A 23,415-nucleotide genomic window follows, 5' to 3' on the forward strand; every position below is an offset into this window, starting at 1 on the left:
GTGAGAAAAGGAGCTGCTCAGTGGGAAAATGAGCAGAAATAGCAGAGGCATGAATTTTTATAGAGGAGAAAGAGGCCACTGTGTAGTAGGTCAGTTAAGTAATCCAGGGGTAGTAGGAGTGAGTTCCTCCCTGCTTGTTGATGTACCACATCACAGTGGTGTTGTCTGTTTTGATCAGGAGAGCCCCTGGAGAGAGAGAAGGGGCTTGAAAGCTATCAAGGTGTGCTGCACAGCCATCATCTTTTGATTGATGTGCAGAGGGATTTGCTGTGGGCTCCACTGGCCCTGTATGAACCTGGCGTCCAGGTGTGCATCCCACGTGTAGTCTAATGCGTCTGTGGTGAGGGTCTGGGTGGCGAGGGGTGGGGAGAAAGGTATTCCCTTGTTGTGGGAGCATCCTGTTGCCCACCAAAGAAAATCTTTTCCGAGGCAAGGAATTATAGGTAGAAGAGTTTCTAGGTCTTGAGAGTGCTGGCACCAAAGGCTCTTTAGGTACCACTGAAGTTTCCTCATATGTAGTTCTGGCATATGGAATGAGTAGTATGCAAGATGCCATGAACCCCAGAGCATGCAGGATCTTCCTTGCAGTTAAGCTGGGGCCTGGTGGCTAGTTGAAAGAAGTAGGCTGTCAGGAAAATTGGTTTCTCTGGAGTAAGGTATACCATCTGGGATGCTGTGTCTAGACGTGCTCCCAGGAAAATTATCCTTTGGGTGGGAAGGAAGGGAAAACTCTCTGCCATTGGAGTGCGTTTTTCCGTACCTTCAAGACCTTATCCTAAATGTAAAAAGAGTGGGAAAATAGGGTTCAAGAGATTCCCACAAAGTTTTTCAAGACACACGAGGTGAAACCTTCCCCTGGGGGGAAGATCCTGCATGCTCTGGGGTTCATGGCATCTTGCATACTACTCATTTCATATGCCAGCACCTGGTGAGTGTGTCCTTGACTTTAGGTCCAAAGAGTGAGGAACCATCAAAAGGGACATTGGTAAAGGTAGACTTGAAAGGTTCCGCAACATTACACAAATGCATTCAGGAGCGTCTTCTAAGGGAAACTCCTGAACCCGCCAGCTCTACTCGCTCCATCGGCTGCATAGGAGATCAGTTTCATGCAGAATTTGACTACGGAATTTAAGGTGGATAGCTGAGAGGTCACTTTGTCTGAGACCCTCGCAGCTAATGAACCTTGAAGAGCATCTCCTAACTCCTTCAGATCTCTCTGAAGTCTAAAAGTGTGCGAGGTAGTTCAGCAATCTGAGGGTGAAAGTCGCTGACAAGAAATCAAGATTCCCGTATCTGTCCATCATACGAGAATCCTTATTCGGCAGATGGACAGATGAGGATGTCTCAGAAAGTTCCTTCTTGGGGCTGCTGCCACCACCATAGCATCTACAAGTACACCCTTTGAAAGAAAATCCTTTTCCAAAGGGGCTGACCGGAACTTATTTGGCCTCCAAGAGACTGGTTCCATATAGTGCATGGTGACTCCCATGCCTTCCAACTAACCAAATCCATAAGCTCATCATAAGGCAGAGACACCCAGGAGGCTGGAGGTTGAGATCCGAAGGCCTTCAGGTACACTGACTCCTCATCAGAAGGGTTAATGGGCTTCCAGCCGCCTCTCTGTTTTAGGAACTCTAGGTTATCTGAGAAAGAGATATTTTCAGAGGACGACCATGGAGACCCTTCTGCTTCCTCGAGGTCAGTGTCAGAAGTGATGGACTTACCAGGAGAGTCTATATGCTTCCTCTTGCATGTTCTCTTTGGAGGGGGCTCTTCAGACGTGTAGTCTGGGGAGGTCTCAGAAGAGTTGGGCTCGCCCGATGGGGCTTCCTAAGGCCCTGAATCTCCATTGTCCTGTAGAAGGGATAGTGTTGAAGCCGGTGCTTAAGGGGGAAGAATGCCAGTATCCTTGAGTAGAGCTGTAGGTGGGGACAGCACACATCACCTCGAAGGCCGATCCCCCTGGTTCCAAGGATACCTCCGGTTCCGAGGAAACAGAGGAAATCCCTGGCCCCATGGAGATTGGCTCCGAGGTCAGTGTAGGAGCCAAGCTCACCCACACCGATGCACCAAGGGGTAGGTTCGGAACCCGAGAGTCCCCCACAGAGCCGACCAGAGAACTACGGCTCCTAGACACTGAGGACAGCACTGAAAGTGTCAAGCAGGCAACGCTCTAAAGAGTCCCAAAGGGGTCTTGGAACTAAAGGATCTACCGCAAGAGGTATCTGGCATTCCTGCTCCGAAAATCTAGCTTGGCTCAGAGGAGGAATAGTGGATGTAGTCTTGGATGGCTCCAGAACCAGTGAGGTCAGAACCGAAAACAATTTAACCAGCACCGGTGACTTAAAAGCCTGCACACCACCCTGTCCACGTCATCATCTAATAAACTCCTAGAAGACCTAGATGAGAGAGTAGGGGATCGAGACCTTTGAAGAACAGGGGATCTCAAGGTCAGAGATACCAGTTCTAGTTCAATGGACTGGCTCCATGAAGTAGTCTATTGGTTCCGAAGTCTTCAGCACAGATGGACTTAATTTGTCTGCACCAATAATCTCTTTCAGTTCTGAAGGTTGTGGAGCGAAGGAGATAGATTTTCCAGTCACTTTGGCAATTTTCTTTGGTGACTCGGAATGAGCCGAGGAGGATAAAGAGGAAGGTCTCTTAGATTTGTCACTAGAAGATGGAGACTTGGACACTGAAGTGGTTTGTAAAACTTCATCAAAAGCAGGCTTTATGAAACCTCTTAAATTCAATTTGTGTTTCCTCTCATGTAACACTCTAGAGCTGAAGTACTGACAAAAACTGCAAGATTCTGGAAGGCGAATAGCCCCTAAACAGTACACGCACACACTGTGCCCATCAGTTGACATTTTCTGCAAGCATTGTTGACATTTCTTGAACCCAGAGGGCTTGGGGTCCTTAACTCTGGACTCTTTAGACCTATTGTACAATAAGAAACAAGAACTACAATAAAAGGTACTGACACTAGTATATCCTAAGATAACACACAGAAAAAACACTACAAGGAAAGACACAGCACTACCCTCCAAGTTAAACAGGCACTAGGTCCTCTAACTTAAACGAATCTAGGTGAGATAAAGGGAAAAAAAACACAACAAGAAGCCCTCTAACAAACAGGTTACTTTTAGCTCTCCAACTCAAACGAGCAAAAAGGAAACACACTAACTACTACAAACTACCACACAGGGATAGGATTAGGCCTAGAAGAAAAAACGACAACCAACAAAAAACAGCAAAACAGGTGATAAATAAAGCCCACAAAATACTTATAGGAGGGATAAACTGTATAAACTACGGTCCATAGCAACTGTAATAATACGATTTTGGCAAAAAAAAATTAATAAAATTGAGCAAACTTAGTCATGGCCAAGGAGAGAGCATCCAAACTCGTCAAGCGCCAAACGAGATCTGGGGATTACTCCAATGCATTATGGAATAAGTATTCAGCCACAAGCCCATTATGGAATAAGTATTCAGCCACAAGCCAAGTGAAAGACTTCGAACTAGTGTATTTGGCCAAGTCGGGGCAGAGGAGCGGCTCCGAACCCATCCAGTAAGAAAGACGACGAGAAGGACAACATAACATGAATCCTCATCTACCTCATGCCTCTCAACTGTCCAGATTTTTGCCTCATATGTTTGGTCTGTTCCTCATAAAATTTGTAAATTTCTATAGTTTTGTCAAAACAGTGAGGACTGAATTCACTAAATGTCAGGCATTTGAGTTTCAGACTTCAAATCCTTCAGAAAATGCATGGTAACACAAGACCTTTTAATCTTACAAATTTCTAAGTTTATAAGAGCAATATTTAAGATTCCGCGGTGGTACAGTAGCATTGTTACCTCACAGCAAGAGGTTCTCCCGTTCAATTCTCGGCTTGGCTTGGGAGTGCCTTCTGTTTGGAGTCTGCATGTTCTCCCCACGGTTGGGTAGCGTTTGAAAGACATGCGTGCATAAATGAGCGTGCCTTCGTTGAAGGTTGGGCGTCGAGCTGGCACCTCGGAGTTTCGTAAAAAATTTACTGCCAATCATTGGCGGACCAGAGTTCCGCTGTGGCGACCCCTTACCGGGAAAAAGCTGAAAGACAAAACCTATTTTGGGGCTTTGTCCACCCATTATTTTTTGCTTTGCCCATATTTTGTGTTGAGGTCGAGAGCTATAAATTCTCAAGTTTAAAGGAATTTATTCTTTTTCTTTTACAGACACTGTGCAAAAACAAACGTTCATCACCTAGGATTGCCTCATTCTATACCCACATTTCACATCTTCACTTCATTCATTTTTTAACTATCTCCATCAGTTTTCATTTCCTTAACATCGGTTCCCAAACAAAGGGCTTCTCACTCTTTATGACAGTCTGCAATACTGTTCCCAGTTTACATCCCTGTTTATCTCACAGCCTTCACAGATTTCTTCTCTTTCAACTGAAACGTTTTATTCTGTCTCTCTCCAGTCTTCCTTTATGTTTTCTTTCTACACTTCGTTTGCCATCCTTTTCTCCTTAATCTTTACTGCATTATCTTTAAAGAACAAAAACATTTTTCTGCACTTGCGTTTATTTCACACAAAGGGAAATTACAGTTGGGTAAGTAAACTTACCATAACAGTAGATATTTGAATAATCACTAACTTAGTAGCCTTAGCTATGTGCGTTATATCCAGCCAGCATTTAACTGGACAAATTCCAAAGCTTCAGGCCACCATTCACAAACCCAAACTGTCAAGCAGTTTCAGCTGAGCTGACTAAAAGACAAGTTTGGACAAAATGTCCTTCACAGCTTTCCTGACAAGAAACAGGGAGGCTGAGCCCATGAAAGAACAATGCTAGGAACAAAAAATGTCCACATGCTGACATAAAAAGCACAAAAAACAAGGGGAGGGAGGGGCTACTACAGCAGTGATTCTTCACACTTCTACTGTTATGGTAAGTTTACTTACACAATTGCACTATGTTCATCATAATGCTCAATGCTGCAGTAGCTTTAGCTATATATGGGTAAATTACCTCAGCTAACTATATTTGGGAGGTAGAAGGACAAGAAGAAGAATCCAACAGCCCTTGAAGAATGGTCCTTGCAAAGCCTGATGTGGACTAGAGAATGAATCAAGCTTATTCTGCTTTGTAAACACATATACAGAGGACCAAGTAGCAACTTGTAGAACCCAACCCTTTCCAAACCACCATATATACAGTGAAGGCCGTGGCAGAGTGGACCTTGACCTGTCTGGAATAGATTTGTTACGGAGAGTACAGCAAAACATAACAGCCTTAGACAACCATTTGGAAATGGTATGTTTTGACACAAGTTGCCCCTTCTTTCCTTGAAAGAAATGAACTGATCCGAAAGTCTGAAAGACAAGTTCTGCCAAGATAGTACCAGAGTGGTCTGTAGACACCGAGGTATGGAGTATCCTTTCTCCCTTATTTTTAGGTTCAGGAAAGAAAACAGTGAGATGGCTAGTTTGGCTTAAAGCAAACTCAGATACCACTTTAGGCATAAATAAAGGATTATTTCTCAAAGAAGCCCTGTCCCTATGCAAAACGAGATAGGGTTAACCTTCTTGCAAAGGTCAGAGCAATCAATAAAACTGTTTTCCATGTTAAGAACCTCAACTCAGCCAGGTTAAAATCCCAAGGAGGGGCCAGTGTAAAAACATTTTGACTTGAGACTGCATGCACTGAAACAGGAGGAACCATAGGCAGATATGCTGAAATGGCCAATAAATGAACCTTGATAGAGGACTAAGTAGAGCCATAGGATAGTAACTTGCACACATTTTGTAAATCCATAGAGTAACTAGCCCTGAATGGGTGCCGGTTAGGTTGTTGGCACCAAATAGAAAACCTTTTCCATTTGCTAATAAATGATTTTCTAGTAGCAGGCTTTGTCTCCTTCTGCATCTTCTGAATGTCCTCAAACAGGTGCCTAAAATAAATTTAGGTTCTATCATCCAGACAGTCAACTGAGGATGACTGATGTTGGGGTATATTAAGACACCCCTGTTCTTGTGTGACCCTGTCATCCAGGCAGTCGGTTGCAGCTGACTGATGCTAGGGTATATCAAATACCCCTGCTCCTGTGCGAGAAGATCCGGTCTGTGGGTTGTGAGGAAGCTTGTGGTAATTGCCCCTGGCCATTTCCGGTCTGTGAGGAAACTTGTGTTAACTGCCCCTGGGCATTTCCAAAAGAACAGAAAAAGAAGTTATGTCCTCACCATAATGTTCCATCTGAGTAGTTGTACTTCATTAGTCTTCAACATGTGGGTTATGGATCCATATCGGAACAGAGCCGGCAACCTTTGCTAGCATCCGCTCCAATCTCCAAACTCCTCCCCTTACCATGGGTACACCTCCACTGCCTTCCCTCCCCAGATTGAGTTTGCTGAACTAATACCGAGAACCCGACCTGATAGATTTACTTGTGACCTATACTGCAGCCCGTAAGCTGATCATGCGCCAAGGTCCGGGGGAAGGAGGGAGGGACGGTTGAAGACAAATGAAGTACAACTTTTCAGATGGAAAGTTATGGTGAGTACATAACTTCTCTCTCTGAAGTAGTTTACTTCATTTTGTCTTCAACCTGTGGGACAGAGTTCCCAGCTACTAAACTCCTGGGAGGCCCTCATGGAAGGATATTCCGGAGCACCGTAGAGCCAAAGGATGCTCTCCTTCTGGAAGTCAAATCCAATTTGTAATGAGAAATAAATGTATGAGATGAGGGAACAAGTAGGTGCAGAACAAATGCCATCCAAAGACACTAGACCAAAAGACCACAGATGTAGCCATGGACCTAGTGGAATGAGCCTTAAACCTGACCTGGAGGAGACATGCCTCTGTCCTTATAGACCTGCAGGATGCATGAAGAAATCCATCTAGCTATAGTGACCTTGGAGATTGTTTCCTTCTATAAACCTTTTTTTGGGAAACCTAACAATTGATCAAATTTACGGAAATTTTTTGTCCTGGGTAAATAGAATCTTAACTGTCTAAGAACATTCAACATGTGGAGTTTGTATTCAATCTTGTTCGCAAAATTAGGAAAAAACGCAGGCAAATTGATAGTCTGATATTAACTGGTGATGCCACCATAGGAAGAAAGGATGGATTGGTTCGAAGGGAAACTCTGTCTTTGTGAAAAATCATGTAAGGAATTTTGATAGACAAGGCCTGTAATTCTGAAACCCTTCTTGCAGAGGTAATAACCACCAGAAAAGCTGTTTTCCAAGATAAAAATGTCAGATCTGCAGTTGTGGCAGGCTCGAAAGGCAGAGTGACCAAAGCTTGAAGAACCATAGTAAGGTCCCACGGGGGAACAGGATCTTTGACCGGGGGCGTAACAAAAAAAGGTGCCTTTGATAAAGGCTTTACACAGTCTGGAAGAGGCTAAGGAGGCAGAATTCTCTTCCAGATGAAAATGAGAAATGGCAGCCAACTGAACTTTGACAGCAGAAAAACTACCTCCGTGCTGGAAAATATCAGCTAGAAAAACAAGAATGGCGGAAATAGGAGCCGTGAAAGGGTCTAAACTCCTTTGAGAGGCCAAGAAAGAAAAAACGTTTCCACTTGCTGCGATAAACCTTCCTGGTCGAAGACTTATGAGCAGCTACCAGAATAGATCTAACTGAGGAGGATAGTCCAGAAGTCCTAACAATCACAGGAACTGGAGCAGCCAAGCTGTGAGCTTCAGGCTGTCCAGACTCTGATGAGGCACCTCAGAAGGGTGTGAAATTAAATCCTGAATGGAATCAAGGATCCAAAGTGGAGCCAGAACGTGAGACCAAAGGAAGGAAAACCATACCCGGTGAGGCCAGAATGGGGCAATGAGGATCACTTTGCTCCCCAGTCTATGAGCTTTCTGCAGAAACCTCGGAATGAGAGGTACAGGCGGGTAAGCATACATAAGACCGGGAGGCCAAGCAGGAACTAGAGCGTCTCTGGGGACCCCCCCCCCCGGCGGGGGGTTAGGAGCAAAAATCTTGCTGCATTTCATGTTGGAAGGAGATGCGAAGAGATCGCAGCAAGGTTGACTCCACTCGCTGAGGATCTGTTCCACTACTGACAGATTCAGAGACCACTCGTAAGGCATCAAAATGGTCCAACTTAGCCTGTCCGCTAGAATGTTAGACCGTCCTGGAATGTGCGTTGCGATGAGAAATCGACCGTTGGAGATCGCCCATTCCCACACTCTCATGGCCTCGTGACAAGTGGGGTAAGATCTGGTCCCTCCCTGTTTGCTGATATACCAGACCACTGACATGTTGTCTGAATGAATAGCAATCGTCACCAGAGGAAGAAAGGCATGAAGGACCTGCAACCCTAGAAGGACCGCCCTCATCTCTAGGAAATTTATATGGAAGCTGGTCTCTATGGGGGACCACAGGCCTTGGACTGTCCTGCCGTACAATGTCCCACCCACCTGAGTTGGGAGGCATCCGTGGTCACTGTGGTTTGGGCCAGGGCTGGAACAAAGGGTCATCCTTCCAAAATGTCCGGAGAGTTCATCGAACGACCGACACACTTGACCGAGTTGAATAGGATAAGTCAATGGCAGTTCCAACAGGGACCACTGAACTGCTAGAGTCCACTGTAGAATCCTCATGTGTAACCGAGCACATGAGAGAAGAGTTATGGTCAAAGCCATCAAGCCTAGGACCCTTAACACCGATTCCGCCGTTAGAAGATGAGAACTGTAGACAAGGGAGACCAGCATCCTCAGGTTTTGAACTCTTTCTGAGGTCAGGAATATTTTGTACTGAAGAGTATCTATTCTGGCACCAATGTAGTCTATAACCTGTACAGGATCTAGGAGAGACTTGGATGTGTTGATTGTGATCCCCAAACGCAGGGCAGGTGTCAGAAAATAATCCCTGGTTTGGGAAAGTAGACACCTGGTGGGAGCAGTGAGGAGCCTATTGTCCTGGTGCGGATAGACCTGAATTCCCTGAAGCCTCAGGTGAGCCACTACAACCACTATCACTTTGGTAAACACCCTGGGGGCTGTGGTGAGACCAAAGGGTAGAGCTCGAAATTGGTAATGGACTCCTAGCCAGATGTGGAGGAACCTCCTGGAGTTTCTGTGCATTTTTATTTGACAGTAAGCATCCTGGAGATCTAATGAGCACATCCAGTCGCTCTCTTGCAGGTACGGCATGATGGACTGTAACGTGACCATCCAGAACTTCTCTTTGGCAACTGACCGGTTCAGGGTAGAGAGATCCAGAATGGGCCTTAAGTCCCCCGTTTTCTTTGGCACTAAAAAGAACCTGGAGTAGAAGCCCGATCTGGACTGATCTGGGGGGACGATTTTGATGGCTCGTTTTACTAACAGCTTGGAAATTTCCTGTGCTACTGTCTCCCTTTGCGTGGGTGGTACGTTCGGGAGGTGTCTGGGAGATATGGGAAAACCCACAAAGGGGATAAGAGTATCTTATGGATATGATTTGAATCACCCAGCGGTCCACTGTTATGGACTCCCATGCCGCTGGGTGCAAGGACAATCGTCCCCATACTGCCTCCAGAGTAGAGCAGTTGGGCAACCCCTCAGGGTTGCTGCTCAGGTCTGTCCAAGAAAGGTTCAAGACCCAAAGTTCCACGGACCCACACTGCCTCTGGGCCGGCGTCCATTCTGTCCCCCTCTGCCTCAGGGGAAAGAAGAGCCCCGAGTGTCCCTGGAATACTGAGACTTCTGGGACCACATCATCTTTTGCTCTCACTGGATCTGAGAAAAGCACCTGTGAGAGTTAGAGAAGGAGATCGCAATGACAGACAGTATCTTCCCGTCCTTCTCACTCTGGACTAATGTCTCCTGGACGGTCTTACCAAAGAGCATAGAGCAGTCATAAGGGGCATTGGCAAACAACATCTTGAAGGGTTCGGAGAAATGACATAACCTGAGCCAGGAGTTACGCCTCATGGACACGTCGGACCCAGCCTCTCCTTCCGTAGCATGGGAGAGGAACTGCATGGACGTGTTAGATATCACTTTTAAAGTGGCCATCCTCACGGAGAACGAAGCCTTGTTCTCCTGCGACATGGACTTGAAGGGAGACTCCTCCAGCTCCTTTACTAGGTCGCGTTGGAGTCTAGTGACATGGGCCAAATAATTCAGTGCCCTAATCGAAAAGGTAGATGAAGCGTACACCCACTTCCCTAGGCGGTCCATCATCCGCAACTCTGTCAGGAGAGTAGACGGAGGAACTCTTCTGGGCAAGTTCCTTCTTCGTGGCTGCTGCTACCATCATGGCGTCCACGGGGGAGCCCTTATTCCAAGATGGCCTATCAACAGGGGGTTGGCTTAGTATTTTATCGGATCGCTTTGGGATAGGGTCTATGGTATCTGGTTCCTTCCAAGCCCGCGAGGTGACCAAATCCACCAAAGGATCCATAGGAGGGAACACCCAGGAAGTAGACAGGCCCATGCCGAAAGCCTCCAGGAACAGACTCATCAGAAAAAGGTTTGGGAACAGACAAACCTCCCCACTGGTGCAGGATCTCCATGATGTCTCAAAAAAAGTCATAAACCAAACAAAATGTGGAAAAGCACAAAAATGACCAAGAAATCCACAAAAGTGCCCAAAATACCAAAACGGACGCAAAGGTCAGCTTAAAGGCTTTATTCGATCAAAAAAAAAAAACGAACCAACAAACACGTAGAACCAAACATCAACGCTTTCATATAACCAGTATGCGTTTTCATTTCAATATACTTCATCAGATGACCAGTGCATTGCCATTTTCCAAGTTTATATAAGATACTGCTTAATTAGCCAACCAATAGCAAAAAAAATTTCATAGTTCAAATACCAAAGGAGTTTTCTTCCATTATATTATTGTGTTAAAAAATCAGTTCTTCTAAATATACCCAAGTAAAAAATGTATAATATTTTAAATAAATAAAAAGGACATTTTCCTACAAATCATAAAGGACATCCATTTCGTAGTTAAATATTTAAAACCTAAGATAAAAACCTAGGTTAAAAATTGTCTGAATATAAATAATAATATGTGTATACCTTAAAAAACTACACCTTAGAAACCCACCATAAAACTATAAAAATCTTCTGTATGTATATGCAAGTAAAAATATATATATATGGGTAAAATATGTAGCCTTAATTAAGAAAATTAAAAAGGATTAAATATTTAAAAGTGTTAATAAAGGGAAGATGTGTTAATACTGCCCTCTAATGGTTGTTTTTGATATATCATAATTTAGCAGATCTCAGCTTTAACAAAGGGAGTATAGATATATAATCATTTAAACCTGGTGGTCTTCCCGCTTCTAAGGTCACTTGCCACCATAGCTCCCTGAATTCAATTCTTTCTTCCCAAGGGCCACTTCTAATATTGTCCTGGATTTGTTCTAAAACCATAAATAGAAATTTATATTTTGAACATATTTTGGAATGCCTGTATAGGGCATTAGTATCTTTTGCCCCTTTAATGTCATAAATATGTTCATAAATTCTTCTTTTTAACATTCTCTCTGTCTTTCCTACATAAGAATTACAGGTTTCACATATAACTAAATACACCACACCCTTTGTTTCACAATTATAGTGTTCAGAGCTGCATATCCATCTATTTCAACTGACCAAAAAATATTCATCTGTGTTCAGAATGTATGCACATTGTGTGCAACGTCCACATTTATATGTACCAACCTTCAGTCTATTAGGGTTTCCTTTGTTTTTATTTTCTAGTATGACTTTAATACTCTGAGAATTCTTGTATGTTATTTTCTGTGGAATCTTGGACACATTGTCCAAATCCGTTAGAGCTACAAATCTCCCCCATTCTCTTAAAAATATTTTCTTAATACTGTTATTTAATCCGTTATACTCTAAAACCAAAGCCTGTTGATAATTTTCTTGATTTAATAAATTATTGTTATTAAAGTAATGCCACCATCATGTCCACCACTATTTATAATAGGTTTAAATTTTGTATTTCTTCCATTTAATACTTCTACTTTTTTATCATTTTCATGGGGTAGCCTCTTTCTAAAAAGATGATCCCCAATAGCTCACATTCCTTCATAAAATCATCATCACTACTAGTCATCAGACTCCCCTTTACAAACTGTCCCTTTACAATGTTCTTTTTACAATGTAGGGGGTGTGCACTTTTAAAATGTAGAAATGAATTACAATAGGTAATTTTCCTGTATATTTTAGTTGCAAATTTGTTTTCTACTTTATATATTTCTATATCTAGGTATTGTAAATTAAGTTCAGATATATTGTATGTGCATTTAAAAAAAATAGTAGTGTTACCAAGATAATTAATAAAATCAATACATTTCTCACGTACAGCTGTCCAAAAAAAGACCATCACCCAGGTACCTACGATATAGTATCCAACAATTTTTATATCCTGAATTTAATATATTCCTTTCTTCCCATTTAGCTAAGACCAGATTAGCATATGTTGGAGCACAAGCCACTCCCATAGCAACCCCCTGAAGTTGTTGATAAAATTCTCCATTAAAATATAAATAGTTGTTATTTAATACCAACTCCATTAACCATAAACTTGTTAATTTTTCATTTTGTGTTAAATGTAAATCTTCATAAACAATTTCTTCAAACATTTCCATACCTTATTTATATGGTATGGAGGAAAATAAATCCACTATATCTACTGTTATAAATAATAAATTGTCTTGATATAGGTCCTCAGTAATTGTTTTAAGAAGATCCCATGAGTCCCTCAAAATATTATCCCTTGTTAACCATAAGTTTTTTAATTTTGCATCAACATATTTAGCAAGGAGGTATGTTTTACCACCATCTGCTGATACTATTGGTCTTAGTGGGGGGTTATTTTGACATAAGAATTTTAGGTATACCAAATATCATAGGTATCTTAGGTTTATCTACTTTCAAATATCTGAACGTGTTATAGTCTATTAATTCTTCCTGTACCATGTCAGTTAAAATCCCATCTATTTTGTTATAGGCTATATTAATTTCATTTTTAGAAACACTGGAATACCTAGTATCATCCCATAATATCATATTCATTCTGCTCTCATAACTAATGATGTCCATAATAACAACCCCACCTCCTTTGTCCGGTTTCATCACTCTGATGTCCACATTCCTGTTTATGTCAAATAACAATTCTTTTTCTTTATTGCTTAGATTGACCGGACATCTAATATTATATTTTTTTCCTTATTTCTTTTCCCATAATTATTTTCAGATTCCTCAACTGGGGATGTAATGGTGGGTTATAAGTCGTTTTCCTTCTTAATTCATTAATATTTTTATTATTTTTTTCTATGGGTCTCATAATATTTAAATTAACCTTTCTTAAAAATAACTTTATATCCAATAAAGTTTGGGTAATGTCTCCCTTTTTGTATGGGATGAATATCAACCCTTTAGAAAACAGTAAAAAATGCTCTCTCAATTATCAAATGACTAAAATTGTAAATGGAAAAATTGTTAAAAGTACTTTTTATACCATCTATTGTAATCTCCCTACTGATTGCTAATCCTTGGTGGGGTTCTATTAAAATCTCCCCTCCCCCTTCTCCCCCCCCCTCTCCATTGAACATTTGGTGGCTGTGGGCCTTTTTTATTCATCAATCTTTCGGACCTTCTAAGGGGCGGGAATTCATGTTCGCAATCAAAATTATTATCGAGGTTGTTTTCAACATTATTTTCAAAGTTATTTTCCCCTTGAAAATCTTCATCTTCTCCCTCCTGATAGTGGGGGGAAACAGGTGGCTCATGTCTTCTTTCTTTGTTATATTTAGAAAATGTATGTACAGGTTTCGGATAACTAGTATTAGTCTCATTCTTTTATGTCTCTTTCCAACTTCTTAAACTTTCTGGTTACTAACTCTTCACTTTTACAATCTATATCTTTTCTAATATTAAAATACTTCTCCTTTTCTTCAGAAATGGTGAACATCAAATCATTTCTAATGCACTGGTCCAAACTATATCTTCCTTCATTTCATCTTGAAATTTGTTATTTTCTTTAATAATTAATCTTAATATGTCCAAACCACATTTATTGAACAATTCAATGAGTTCCTTATGAAATGCTGAACCCATTGTCACATTATTAGGGAATTTATAGACCCGAAGCCCTTTTGGGACTATTTCCCTGGAAATGCATTCCTTCAAGTATTCATTCTCTATCTCTAGAGTTCTATATTTAAGCATTAATTTAATTAAATGTTCCAGCTGGGTTCGATATGAATCATTGGAACCTTGTTGTTTACTTCTATTACTGTCCATTTTAAAATGAAATTTCATATGCAGCCAATCATTAATTTCTACTTGTGGGTTAACAGTATCTGTTTTTCTTTCATGCGCCGTTATCCTCTGTCCCAAAGTTATGCTCGATTCCTGGTTGGAGCATACATTTTTATCTGAGGTTTGAAGGATACCAGGGGTTGCTGCAGCATGAAAACTTTCCCCAAAGATTTCATTGTGGTCGCCGACATTGTGGTTAACGCCAATAAGCTTCCTTAAAATCGGGTTTGTTCCTCTTTTTTTCATCAGACCTTTCGGTTCTTGGCGCTGAGTGTTTACTAAGACTGTCGTAAATCCCCACTAGCGACTGGCTCAAAGGTGTAAGCAGTTCAATCAATCCAGAAAGCTGACCTATCAGCTTACGCGTTTGTCCAAGTTCGTCCGACCCCTTAGGATCAGGAAGTGCCTTTGCCTCCATTCTGGCTCCACACAAGAACTATAAACCAAAAAAAATGTGGAAAAGCACAAAAATGACCAAGAAATCCACGAAAGTGCCCAAAAGACCAAAACGGACGCAAAGGTCAGCTTAAAGGCTTTATTCGATCAAAAAAAAAAAAACGAACAAACACGTAGAACCAAACATTAACGCTTTCATATAACCAGTATGCGTTTTCGTTTCAATATACTTCATCAGATGACCAGTGCATTGCCATTTTCCAAGTTTATAAAAGATACTGCTTAATTAGCCAACCAATAGCAAAAAAACATTTCATAGTTCAAATACCAAATGAGTTTTCTTCCATTATATTATTGTGTTAAAAAAATCAGTTCTTCTAAATATACCCAAGTAAAAAATGTATATATTTTAAATAAATAAAAAGGACATTTCCCTACAAATCATTTACTAAAGGACATCCATTTCGTAGTTAAATATTTTAAAACCCAAGATAAAAACCTAGGTTAAAAATTGCCTGAAAATAAATGTGTATACCTTAAAAAACTACACCTTAGAAACCCAACATAAAACTATAAAAATCTTCTGTATGTATATGTAAGTAAAAATATATATATGGGCAAAAATATGTAGCCTTTATTAAGAAAATTAAAAAGGATTAAATATTTAAAAGTGTTAATAAAGGGAAGATGTGTTAATACTGCCCTCTAATGGTTGTTTTTGATATATCATAATTTAGCAGATCTCAGCTTTAACAAAGGGAGTATAGATATATAATCATTTAAACCTGGTGGTCTTCCCGCTTCTAAGGTCACTTGCCACCATAGCTCCCTGAATTCAATTCTTTCTTCCCAAGGGCCACCTCTAATATTGTCCTTGATTTGTTCTAAAACCATAAATAGAAATTTATACTTTGAACATATTTTGGAATGCCTGTATAGGGCATTAGTATCTTTTTCCCCTTTAATGTCATAAATATGTTCATAAATTCTTCTTTTTAACATTCTCTCTCTGTCTTTCCTACATAAAAAGAATTATAGGTTTCATATATAACTAAATACACCACCCTTTGTTTCACAATTATAGTGTTCGGAGCTGCGTATCCATCTATTTCTACTGAACAAAAAATATTCATCTGTGTTCAGAATGTATGCACATTGTGTGCAACGTCCACATTTATATGTACCAACCTTCAGTCTATTAGGGTTTCTTTTGTTTTTATTTCCTAGTATTGTCCAAATCCATTAGAGCTACAAATCTCCCCCATTCTCTTAAAAATATTTTTTTAGTACTGTTATTTAATCCATTATACTCCCCAAAGCCTGTTGATAATTTTCTTGATTTAATAAATTATTAAAAGTAATGCCACCATCATGTCCACCACTATTTATAATAGGTTTAAATTTTGTATTTCTTCCATTTAATACATCTACTTTAATATCATTTATCATTTTCATGGGATAGCCTCTTTCTAAAAACATTTTCCCCAATAGGTCACATTCCTTCATAACATCATCATCACTACTATTCATCCGACTCCCCCTTACAAATTGTCCCTTTACAATGTTCTTTACAATGTAGGGGGGTGTGCACTTTTAAAATGTAGAAATTAATTACAATAGGTATTTTTCCTGTATATTTTAGTTGCAAATTTGTTCTCTACTTTATATATTTCTATATCTAGGTATTGTAAATTAAGTTCAGATATATTTTTACTTGGGTATATTTAGAAGAACTGATTTTTTAACACAGTAATATAATGGAAGAAAACTCCTTTGGTATTTGAACTATGAAATGTTTTTTAGCTATTGGTTGGCTAATTAAGCATCTTATATAAACTTGGAAAATGGCAATGCACTGGTCATCTGATGACGTATATTGAAACAAAAACGCATACTGGTTATATGAAAGCGTTAATGTTTGGTTCTACGTGTTTGTTAGTTTTTTTTTTTTGGATCGAATAAAGCCTTTAAGCTGACCTTTGCGTCCGTTTTGGTATTTTGGGCACTTTCGTGGATTTCTTGGTCATTTTTGTGCTTTTCCACATTTTTTTGGGTTTATAGTTCTTGTGTGGAGCCAGAATGGAGGCAAAGGCACTTCCTGATACTAAGGGTTCGGACAAACTTGGACAAACGCGTAAGCTGCTAGGTCAGCTTACTGGATTGATGGAGCTGCTTACACCTTTGAGCCAATCGCTAGTGGGGATTTACGACAGTCTTAGTAAACACTCAGCGCCAAGAACCGAAAGGTCTGATGAAAGAAAAAGAGGAACAAACCTGATTTCAAGGGAGCTTACTGGCGTTAACCACAACGTCAGCGACCACAATGAAATCTTTGGGGAAAGTTTTAATGCTGCAGCAACCCCTGGTATCCTTCAAACCTCAGATAAAAATGTATGCTCCAACCAGGAACAGAGCATAACTTTGGGACAGAGGATAAAGGCACATGAAAGAAACAAAACAGGTACTGTTAACCCACAAGTATAAATTAATGATTGGCTGCATATGAAATTTCATTTAAAAATGGACAGTAATAGAAGTAAACAACAAGGTTCCAATGATTCATATTGAACCCAACTGGAACAATTAATTAAATTAATGCTTAAATATAGAACTCTAGAGATAGAGAATGAATACTTGAAGGAATGCATTTCCAGGGAAATAGTCCCAAAAGGGCTTCGGGTCTATAAATTCCCTAATAATGTGACAATGGGTTCAGCGTTTCATAAGGAACTCATTGAATTGTTCAATAAATGTGGTTTGGACATATTAAGATTAATTAAAGAAAATAACAAATGTCAAGATGAAATACAGTAAGATATAGATAGTTTGGACCAGTGCATTAGAAATGATTTGATGTTCACCATTTCTGAATGGAAGTATTTTAATATTAGAAAAGATATAGATTGTAAAAGTGAAGAGTTAGTAACCAGAAAGTTTAAGAAGTTGGAAAGAGACAAAAGAATATGAGACTAATACTAGTTATCCGAAACCTGTACATAAATTTTCTAAATATAACAAAGAAAGAAGACATGAGCCACCTGTTTCCCCCCACTATCAGGAGGGAGAAGATGAAGATTTTCAAGGGGAAAATAATTTTGAAAACAACCTCGATAATAATTTTGATTACAAACATCAATTCACGCCCCTTAGAAGGTCCGAAAGATTGATGAATAAAAAAGGCCCACAGCCACCAAATTTTCAATGGAGAGGGGGGGGGGAATTTAATAGACCCCCACCAAGGATTAACAATCAATAGGGAGATTACAATAGATGGTATAAAAAGTACTTTTAACAATCTTTCCATTTACAATTTTAGTAATTTGATAATTGAGAAAGAGCATTTTTTACTGTTTTCTAAAGGGTTGAAATTCATCCCATACAAAAAGGGAGACATTACCCAAACTTTATTGGATATAAAGTTATTTTTAAGAAAGGTTAATTTAAATATTATGAGACCCATAGAAAAAACTAATAAAAATATTAATGAATTAAGAAAAACGACTTATAACCCACCATTACATCCCCAGTTGAGGAATCTGGAAATAATTATGGAAAAAGAAATAAGGAAAAAATATAATAATATTAGATGTCCGGTCAATCTAAGCAATAAAGAAAAAGAATTGTTATCTGACAAACAGGAATGTGGACATCAGAGTGATGAAACCGGACAAAGGAGGTGGGGTTATTATGGACAACATTAGTTATGAGAGCAGAATGAATATGATATTATGGGATGATGCTAGGTATTCCAGTGTTTCTAAAAATGAAATTAATACAGCCTATAACAAAATAGATGGGATTTTAACTGACATGGTACAGGAAGAATGAATAGACTAGAACACGTTCAGATATTTGAAAGTAGATAAACCTAAGATATCTACGATATTTGGTATACCTAAAATTCATAAAAGTCAAAATAACCCCTCACTAAGACCAATAGTATCAGCAGATAGTGGTAAAACATACCCCCTTGCTAAATATGTTGATGCAAAATAAAAAAAACGAGAAGTTATGTACCTACCATAACGTTCCATGTTAGTAGTCTTCTCTCGCCTTCTTTCTTGCTGGATGGGTTCGGAGCCGATCCTCGGCTCCGACTCGGCCACTTACTAAAGCTCGAGAGTTTATTTTACCAGCTCGAGGCAACCCTATATCCCATGATGCTAGGCGATAACTCCCCAGATCTCGTTTGGAAGCTGAAAAACCTAGCATAGGCCAATAAAACAAAATCCTCCAACTGGAAAGGAGGAGGAAGAGGGATAAAAAAACCCCCAAAGATCGTTATCTACACTATATATATCCTAGGACACCTAGATGGTGAAACAAGGGAATATAAGGACCCTTCAAGGAAGGGAAGATCTTCTTTGTCTGTCCAGGCTAGGGGGATGGAGGGTGGGACGCAAGAAAGAAGGCGAGAGAAGACAACTAACATGGAACGTTATGGTAGGTACATAACTTCTCAATGTTAAGTGGTCAATCTCGCCTTCATTCTTGCTGGATGGGACCGCGTCCCTAGCACCTTCATCCTGGGTGGCTCATTGGAACAGACTCTTGAGAACGGTGGAACCAAATTTTGCTCTGTCCCTGGAGGCCATGTCTAATTTGTAATGCGAAACAAAGGTATGAGGAGAGGCCCATGTGGCTGCCGCACAGATAGTGTCTATTGGTAGTCTAGCTTGAAAAGCTGTAGATGTAGCTAGTGCTCTAGTTGAATGGGCTTTTGGCTTAGAAGTTAATTCCCTGCCTCTGAGTTGAGAAATAGATGTAATCACAGAAGACAGCCACCTAGATAGGGTTACCTTAGAAACAAGAAGGCCTTTCTTATTTTCTGCATACGATAAAAACAGTTGATCAGACTTCCTTATTTGTTTGGTTCTATCCAAATAGTATCGGAGCTGGCGGTGAACATCTAGATAATGTAGCTTTTGCTCCACTCTATTAGTATAGTTTGGGAAAAAAACTGGGAGATCCATTGATTGATTTAAATTTGTCTGCGAAGCCACCTTGGGTAAGAAGGATGGATTAGTCCTTAGAGAAACTCTGTCTTTATGGAAGATTAAGTAGGGAGGACGAATGCAGAGGGCGTGAAGCTCAGATACTCTCCTAGCAGAAGTAATGGCGACTACGAAGAGTGTCTTCCAGGAAAGAAATTCAATGAACAGGAGACTGCAGGTTCAAAGGGGGGAAGAATCAAGGATGTTAAGACTAAATTAAGATCCCACTGAGGTGGAGGGTCTTCGATCGGAGGCTTAAGTAAAAATACACCTTTAAGGAAAGCTTTGCAAAGCTTATTGGACATGATGTTGTGGTCCGATAAGCCTGTATGAAAATTCGATATGGCTGCCAACTGAACTTTTACTGTAGAGGCAGAAGACCCTGAATGAAAAATTTCGGCTAGGAAGTCTAAGACTGAATGAATTGGGGCAGTAAAGGGATCTATATTCCTTGCCATTGCCCAGAAGGAGAAACGTTTCCATTTACTAGTGTAAATCCTTCTGGTGGAAGATTTAAGGGAAGCTACTATGATATCCCGGACGGGATTAGAAATCATAGGAAGCCTGGCTAAGGACGGAAGTGGAGCAACCAAGCAGTGAGGTTGAGAGAATGTAGGGATTGGTGCAGCTGCCCCGACTGATGGGTCAACAGATCTGGAGCTGGGTCCAGATGCCAAGGCTGTACCAAAAGATAACGATGTAGGAACGGAAACCATATCTGTCGAGGCCAATAAGGGGCAATGAGAATCAACTTGGCTCTCAAGGCGGTTGCTTTCTGAATTACTTGTGGGATTAGAGGAAAGGCATAGAGAAGTCCCCGAGGCCAATCTTGGACTGGAGCGTCTCTGAGGGGATGGCCTGGAAGGGGGAAGAGGGTGAAGAAGTCGGGGCATTTGCTGTTTTGGAGTGTAGCAAAAAGATCGCAGCAAGGAAGGCCCCACTTCTGAAAAATCTCTTCCGCCACAGATTGTTTGAGAGACCACTAGTGTGGCATGAGTATAGCTCTGCTCAACCTGTCCGCTATGATGTTGGACTTCCCGGGGATATGCGTTGCTATCAGAAACCGCTGAGAGGAGATTGCCCATTGCCAAAGTCTGAGTGCCTCTCAACACAGGGGATAGGACTTGGTTCCGCCTTGCTTGTTGATATACCACACTACGGACATATTGTCCGTTTGGATTGCAATAGTTCCTAGGGGAAGAGAGTCGTGGAGGGCTTGCAACGTTAAAAGCACTGCTCTCACCTCTAGGACATTTATGTGCAGGTGGCGTTCGAAAGGTTGCCAAGTGCCATGGACCATCCTGCCCTGAAAATGCCCCCCCCACCCGATCAGGGAGGCGTCCGATGACACCGTGGCGACCGGGGGAGGAGGAACAAGGGTCTGCCTTGATGGACTTGAGGGGACAATATCCACCAGGACAGATGACTTTTGCAAGTTGGAGTTATGATCTTGTGGTGCATGGGGAGTTGCTGAAAAGACCATTGGGCGAAAAGCATCCACTGTAGAAGATGCATGTAAAAACGTGCAAGGGGAAGAAGTGTTATAGCGGCCGCCATAAGACCCAATACTTTCAGGACATACCTGGCCTGAATTTTGTCGCTCTGAAGAAGAACATGGACATGGTTTTGAATATCTAAGACCCTTTGATCTGTTAACTTTGCTGAAAGTTGTACGGTGTTCAAGTTGGCACCTATAAAGGTAATAGACTGACAAGGCGACAAGGCAGACTTTTCGAAATTTATAGAGATTCCTAGCCCTCTGCAAATGTGAATGGTGTAAGCTCTGGCTTGGAGAAGTTGATGCCTGGTGGTGGCAGTGAGGAGCCAGTCTAAATATGGAAACACCTGGAATCCTTGCCGTCTCAGGTGAGCCGTAACCGCTGCCATACATTTGGTGAACACTCTGGGGGCTGTAGTGAGACCAAAGGGCAGGGCTCTGAATTGGTAGTGACTGGCCCCAGCCGGCGGAGAAACCTTCTGGAGCGCCTGTGAATTTTGATGTGATAGTACGCATCCTGAAGGTCCACGGAGCACATCCAATTGTCCTTGCCCAGAAAGGGTAGAAAGGACTGTAGCGTGACCATCTTGTTCTCTTTACAAACTTATTTAGTTTGCTGAGATCTAATATTGGTCTCCAGTCCCCTGTCTTTTTCGGTACCAAAAAGAACATCGAGTACATTCCGGATCCTAGTTGGTCTGCTGGGACTGGCTGGATGGCTCTTTTTGCTAGCAGTTTTGATATCTCTGGTACTGCTAGTTCCCTTAGACCGGGTGGAACGTCTGGAAGGGTTCCCTTTTGCTGAATTGGGGTTTGGATAAAGGGAATTTTGTAACCTTTGGATATGATCAACTGTACCCATTTGTCTTGAGTAAGGGAGAGCCAGGCTTTTGGGTACAGCGACAATCTTCCCCAGACTGCCTCCGAAGGTGGACAATCGGGCAACATCTCAGGGATGCTGGAAGGGTTTGTCAGAGAGAGGCTCCCTGCTACCCTGGTTCTGCGGACCCCCTCTGCCCCTAGGGCGGCGTCTGTTGTTGTTACCCCCTCTGCCTCTGGGGGTAAACTGACCTCTTGCGTCAGGCGCGACTCCTTGAGATTTGCGGAACCACATTTTCCCACCCTTCTGACCCTTAGGGTATGGTCTTGAAGGGGTGGAGAAATGGACTCCTACGGCAGAAAGAGTCTTGCCATCTTGTTCGCATCTGGTCAAGGTGTCTTTCACTTGAGGTCCGAACAAAACCGAACCATCAAAAGGGGAATTTGTGAAGGACTCCTTGAAAGGGTCCGCGAAATTACACAGCCGCATCCAGGCGTGACGCCTTAAGGCCACTCCTGTGCCTGCGGCCCTACTCGCTCCATTGGCTGCATATGAAATTAGACGCATGGAGGAGTTAACAATCGAGTTGAGGGTTCCAAGCTGTGAGTTTATTTTATCCTGGGACCCAGCAGCTGATGGATCCTGTAAGACTTCTCCCAACTCTTTGAGAATATCTCTCTGAAGCCGGGTGAAGTGACAAGTAATTCAGCGACCGCATGGCAAAGGTCGCTGAAGAAAACATCCGCTTACCGTACCTATCCATGGTCCTAGAATCCTTATTAGGAGGATGGATAGGTACTGAAGGATCAGCTAGTTCCTTCTTGGTGGCTGCAGCCACCACCATGGCATCTGCCGGTACACCTTTTGTTAGAATTGTTTGTCAACTAGTGCTGTGATGAATTTAGATGGCCTCCGAGGGGTGGGTTCCACCGAATCCGGGGCCGACCACGCCTTCCGAGCCACTACTTCCATAAGGGGGTCGAAAGGCGGAGACACCCAGGAGGTGGAGGGTCGAGAACCAAACGCCTCCAGGTACACCGACTCGTCCTCGGAAGGATTAAGGGAAGACCAGTTCCCCCTCTGCTTTAGGATTTCTAGATGTCTGCGAAAGAGACATCCTCAGAGGGGGACTTTGGGGATCCCTCCGACTCATCCAAGTCGGTGTCAGATGTAATGGACTCAGGGGAGTCCACATGCTTCCTCTTACATGTCCTCTTACGCGGAGGCTCCGCTGACAGGTCAGGAGAAGCCTCGGAAGAGTAAGATATTCCCAGTGGGGAAATCTGAGGCGTTGGATCTCTGGGTCCGGGAGCAAGAGAGTGGGAAGAGACATCAGCAGGCACTGTAGTGGGAGGAGCTGATCGTTGACTATGCCCTGGGGCTAGTACACTCCTCATCACCTCGAAGGCTC

The 23,415-nt window shown here is 41.8% G+C and overlaps 1 protein-coding gene across 1 annotated transcript in view; it reads right to left on the reverse strand.

The window, feature by feature from the left end:
* GXYLT1 (glucoside xylosyltransferase 1) overlaps positions 1-23,415 on the reverse strand; it is a 790,439-nt gene that overhangs the window by 404,498 nt on the left and 362,526 nt on the right. Inside the window, exon 8 of the mRNA XM_044087446.1 lies at positions 21,301-21,320. Within this exon, the coding sequence (XP_043943381.1) occupies positions 21,301-21,320 (20 nt within the window). The remainder of the gene's footprint in view (positions 1-21,300; positions 21,321-23,415) is intronic.

The sequence above is a fragment of the Protopterus annectens genome, chromosome 11.part0 (assembly GCF_019279795.1).
Source record: "Protopterus annectens isolate FY-2018-M chromosome 11.part0, PAN1.0, whole genome shotgun sequence".
NCBI lineage: Eukaryota > Metazoa > Chordata > Ceratodontiformes > Protopteridae > Protopterus > Protopterus annectens.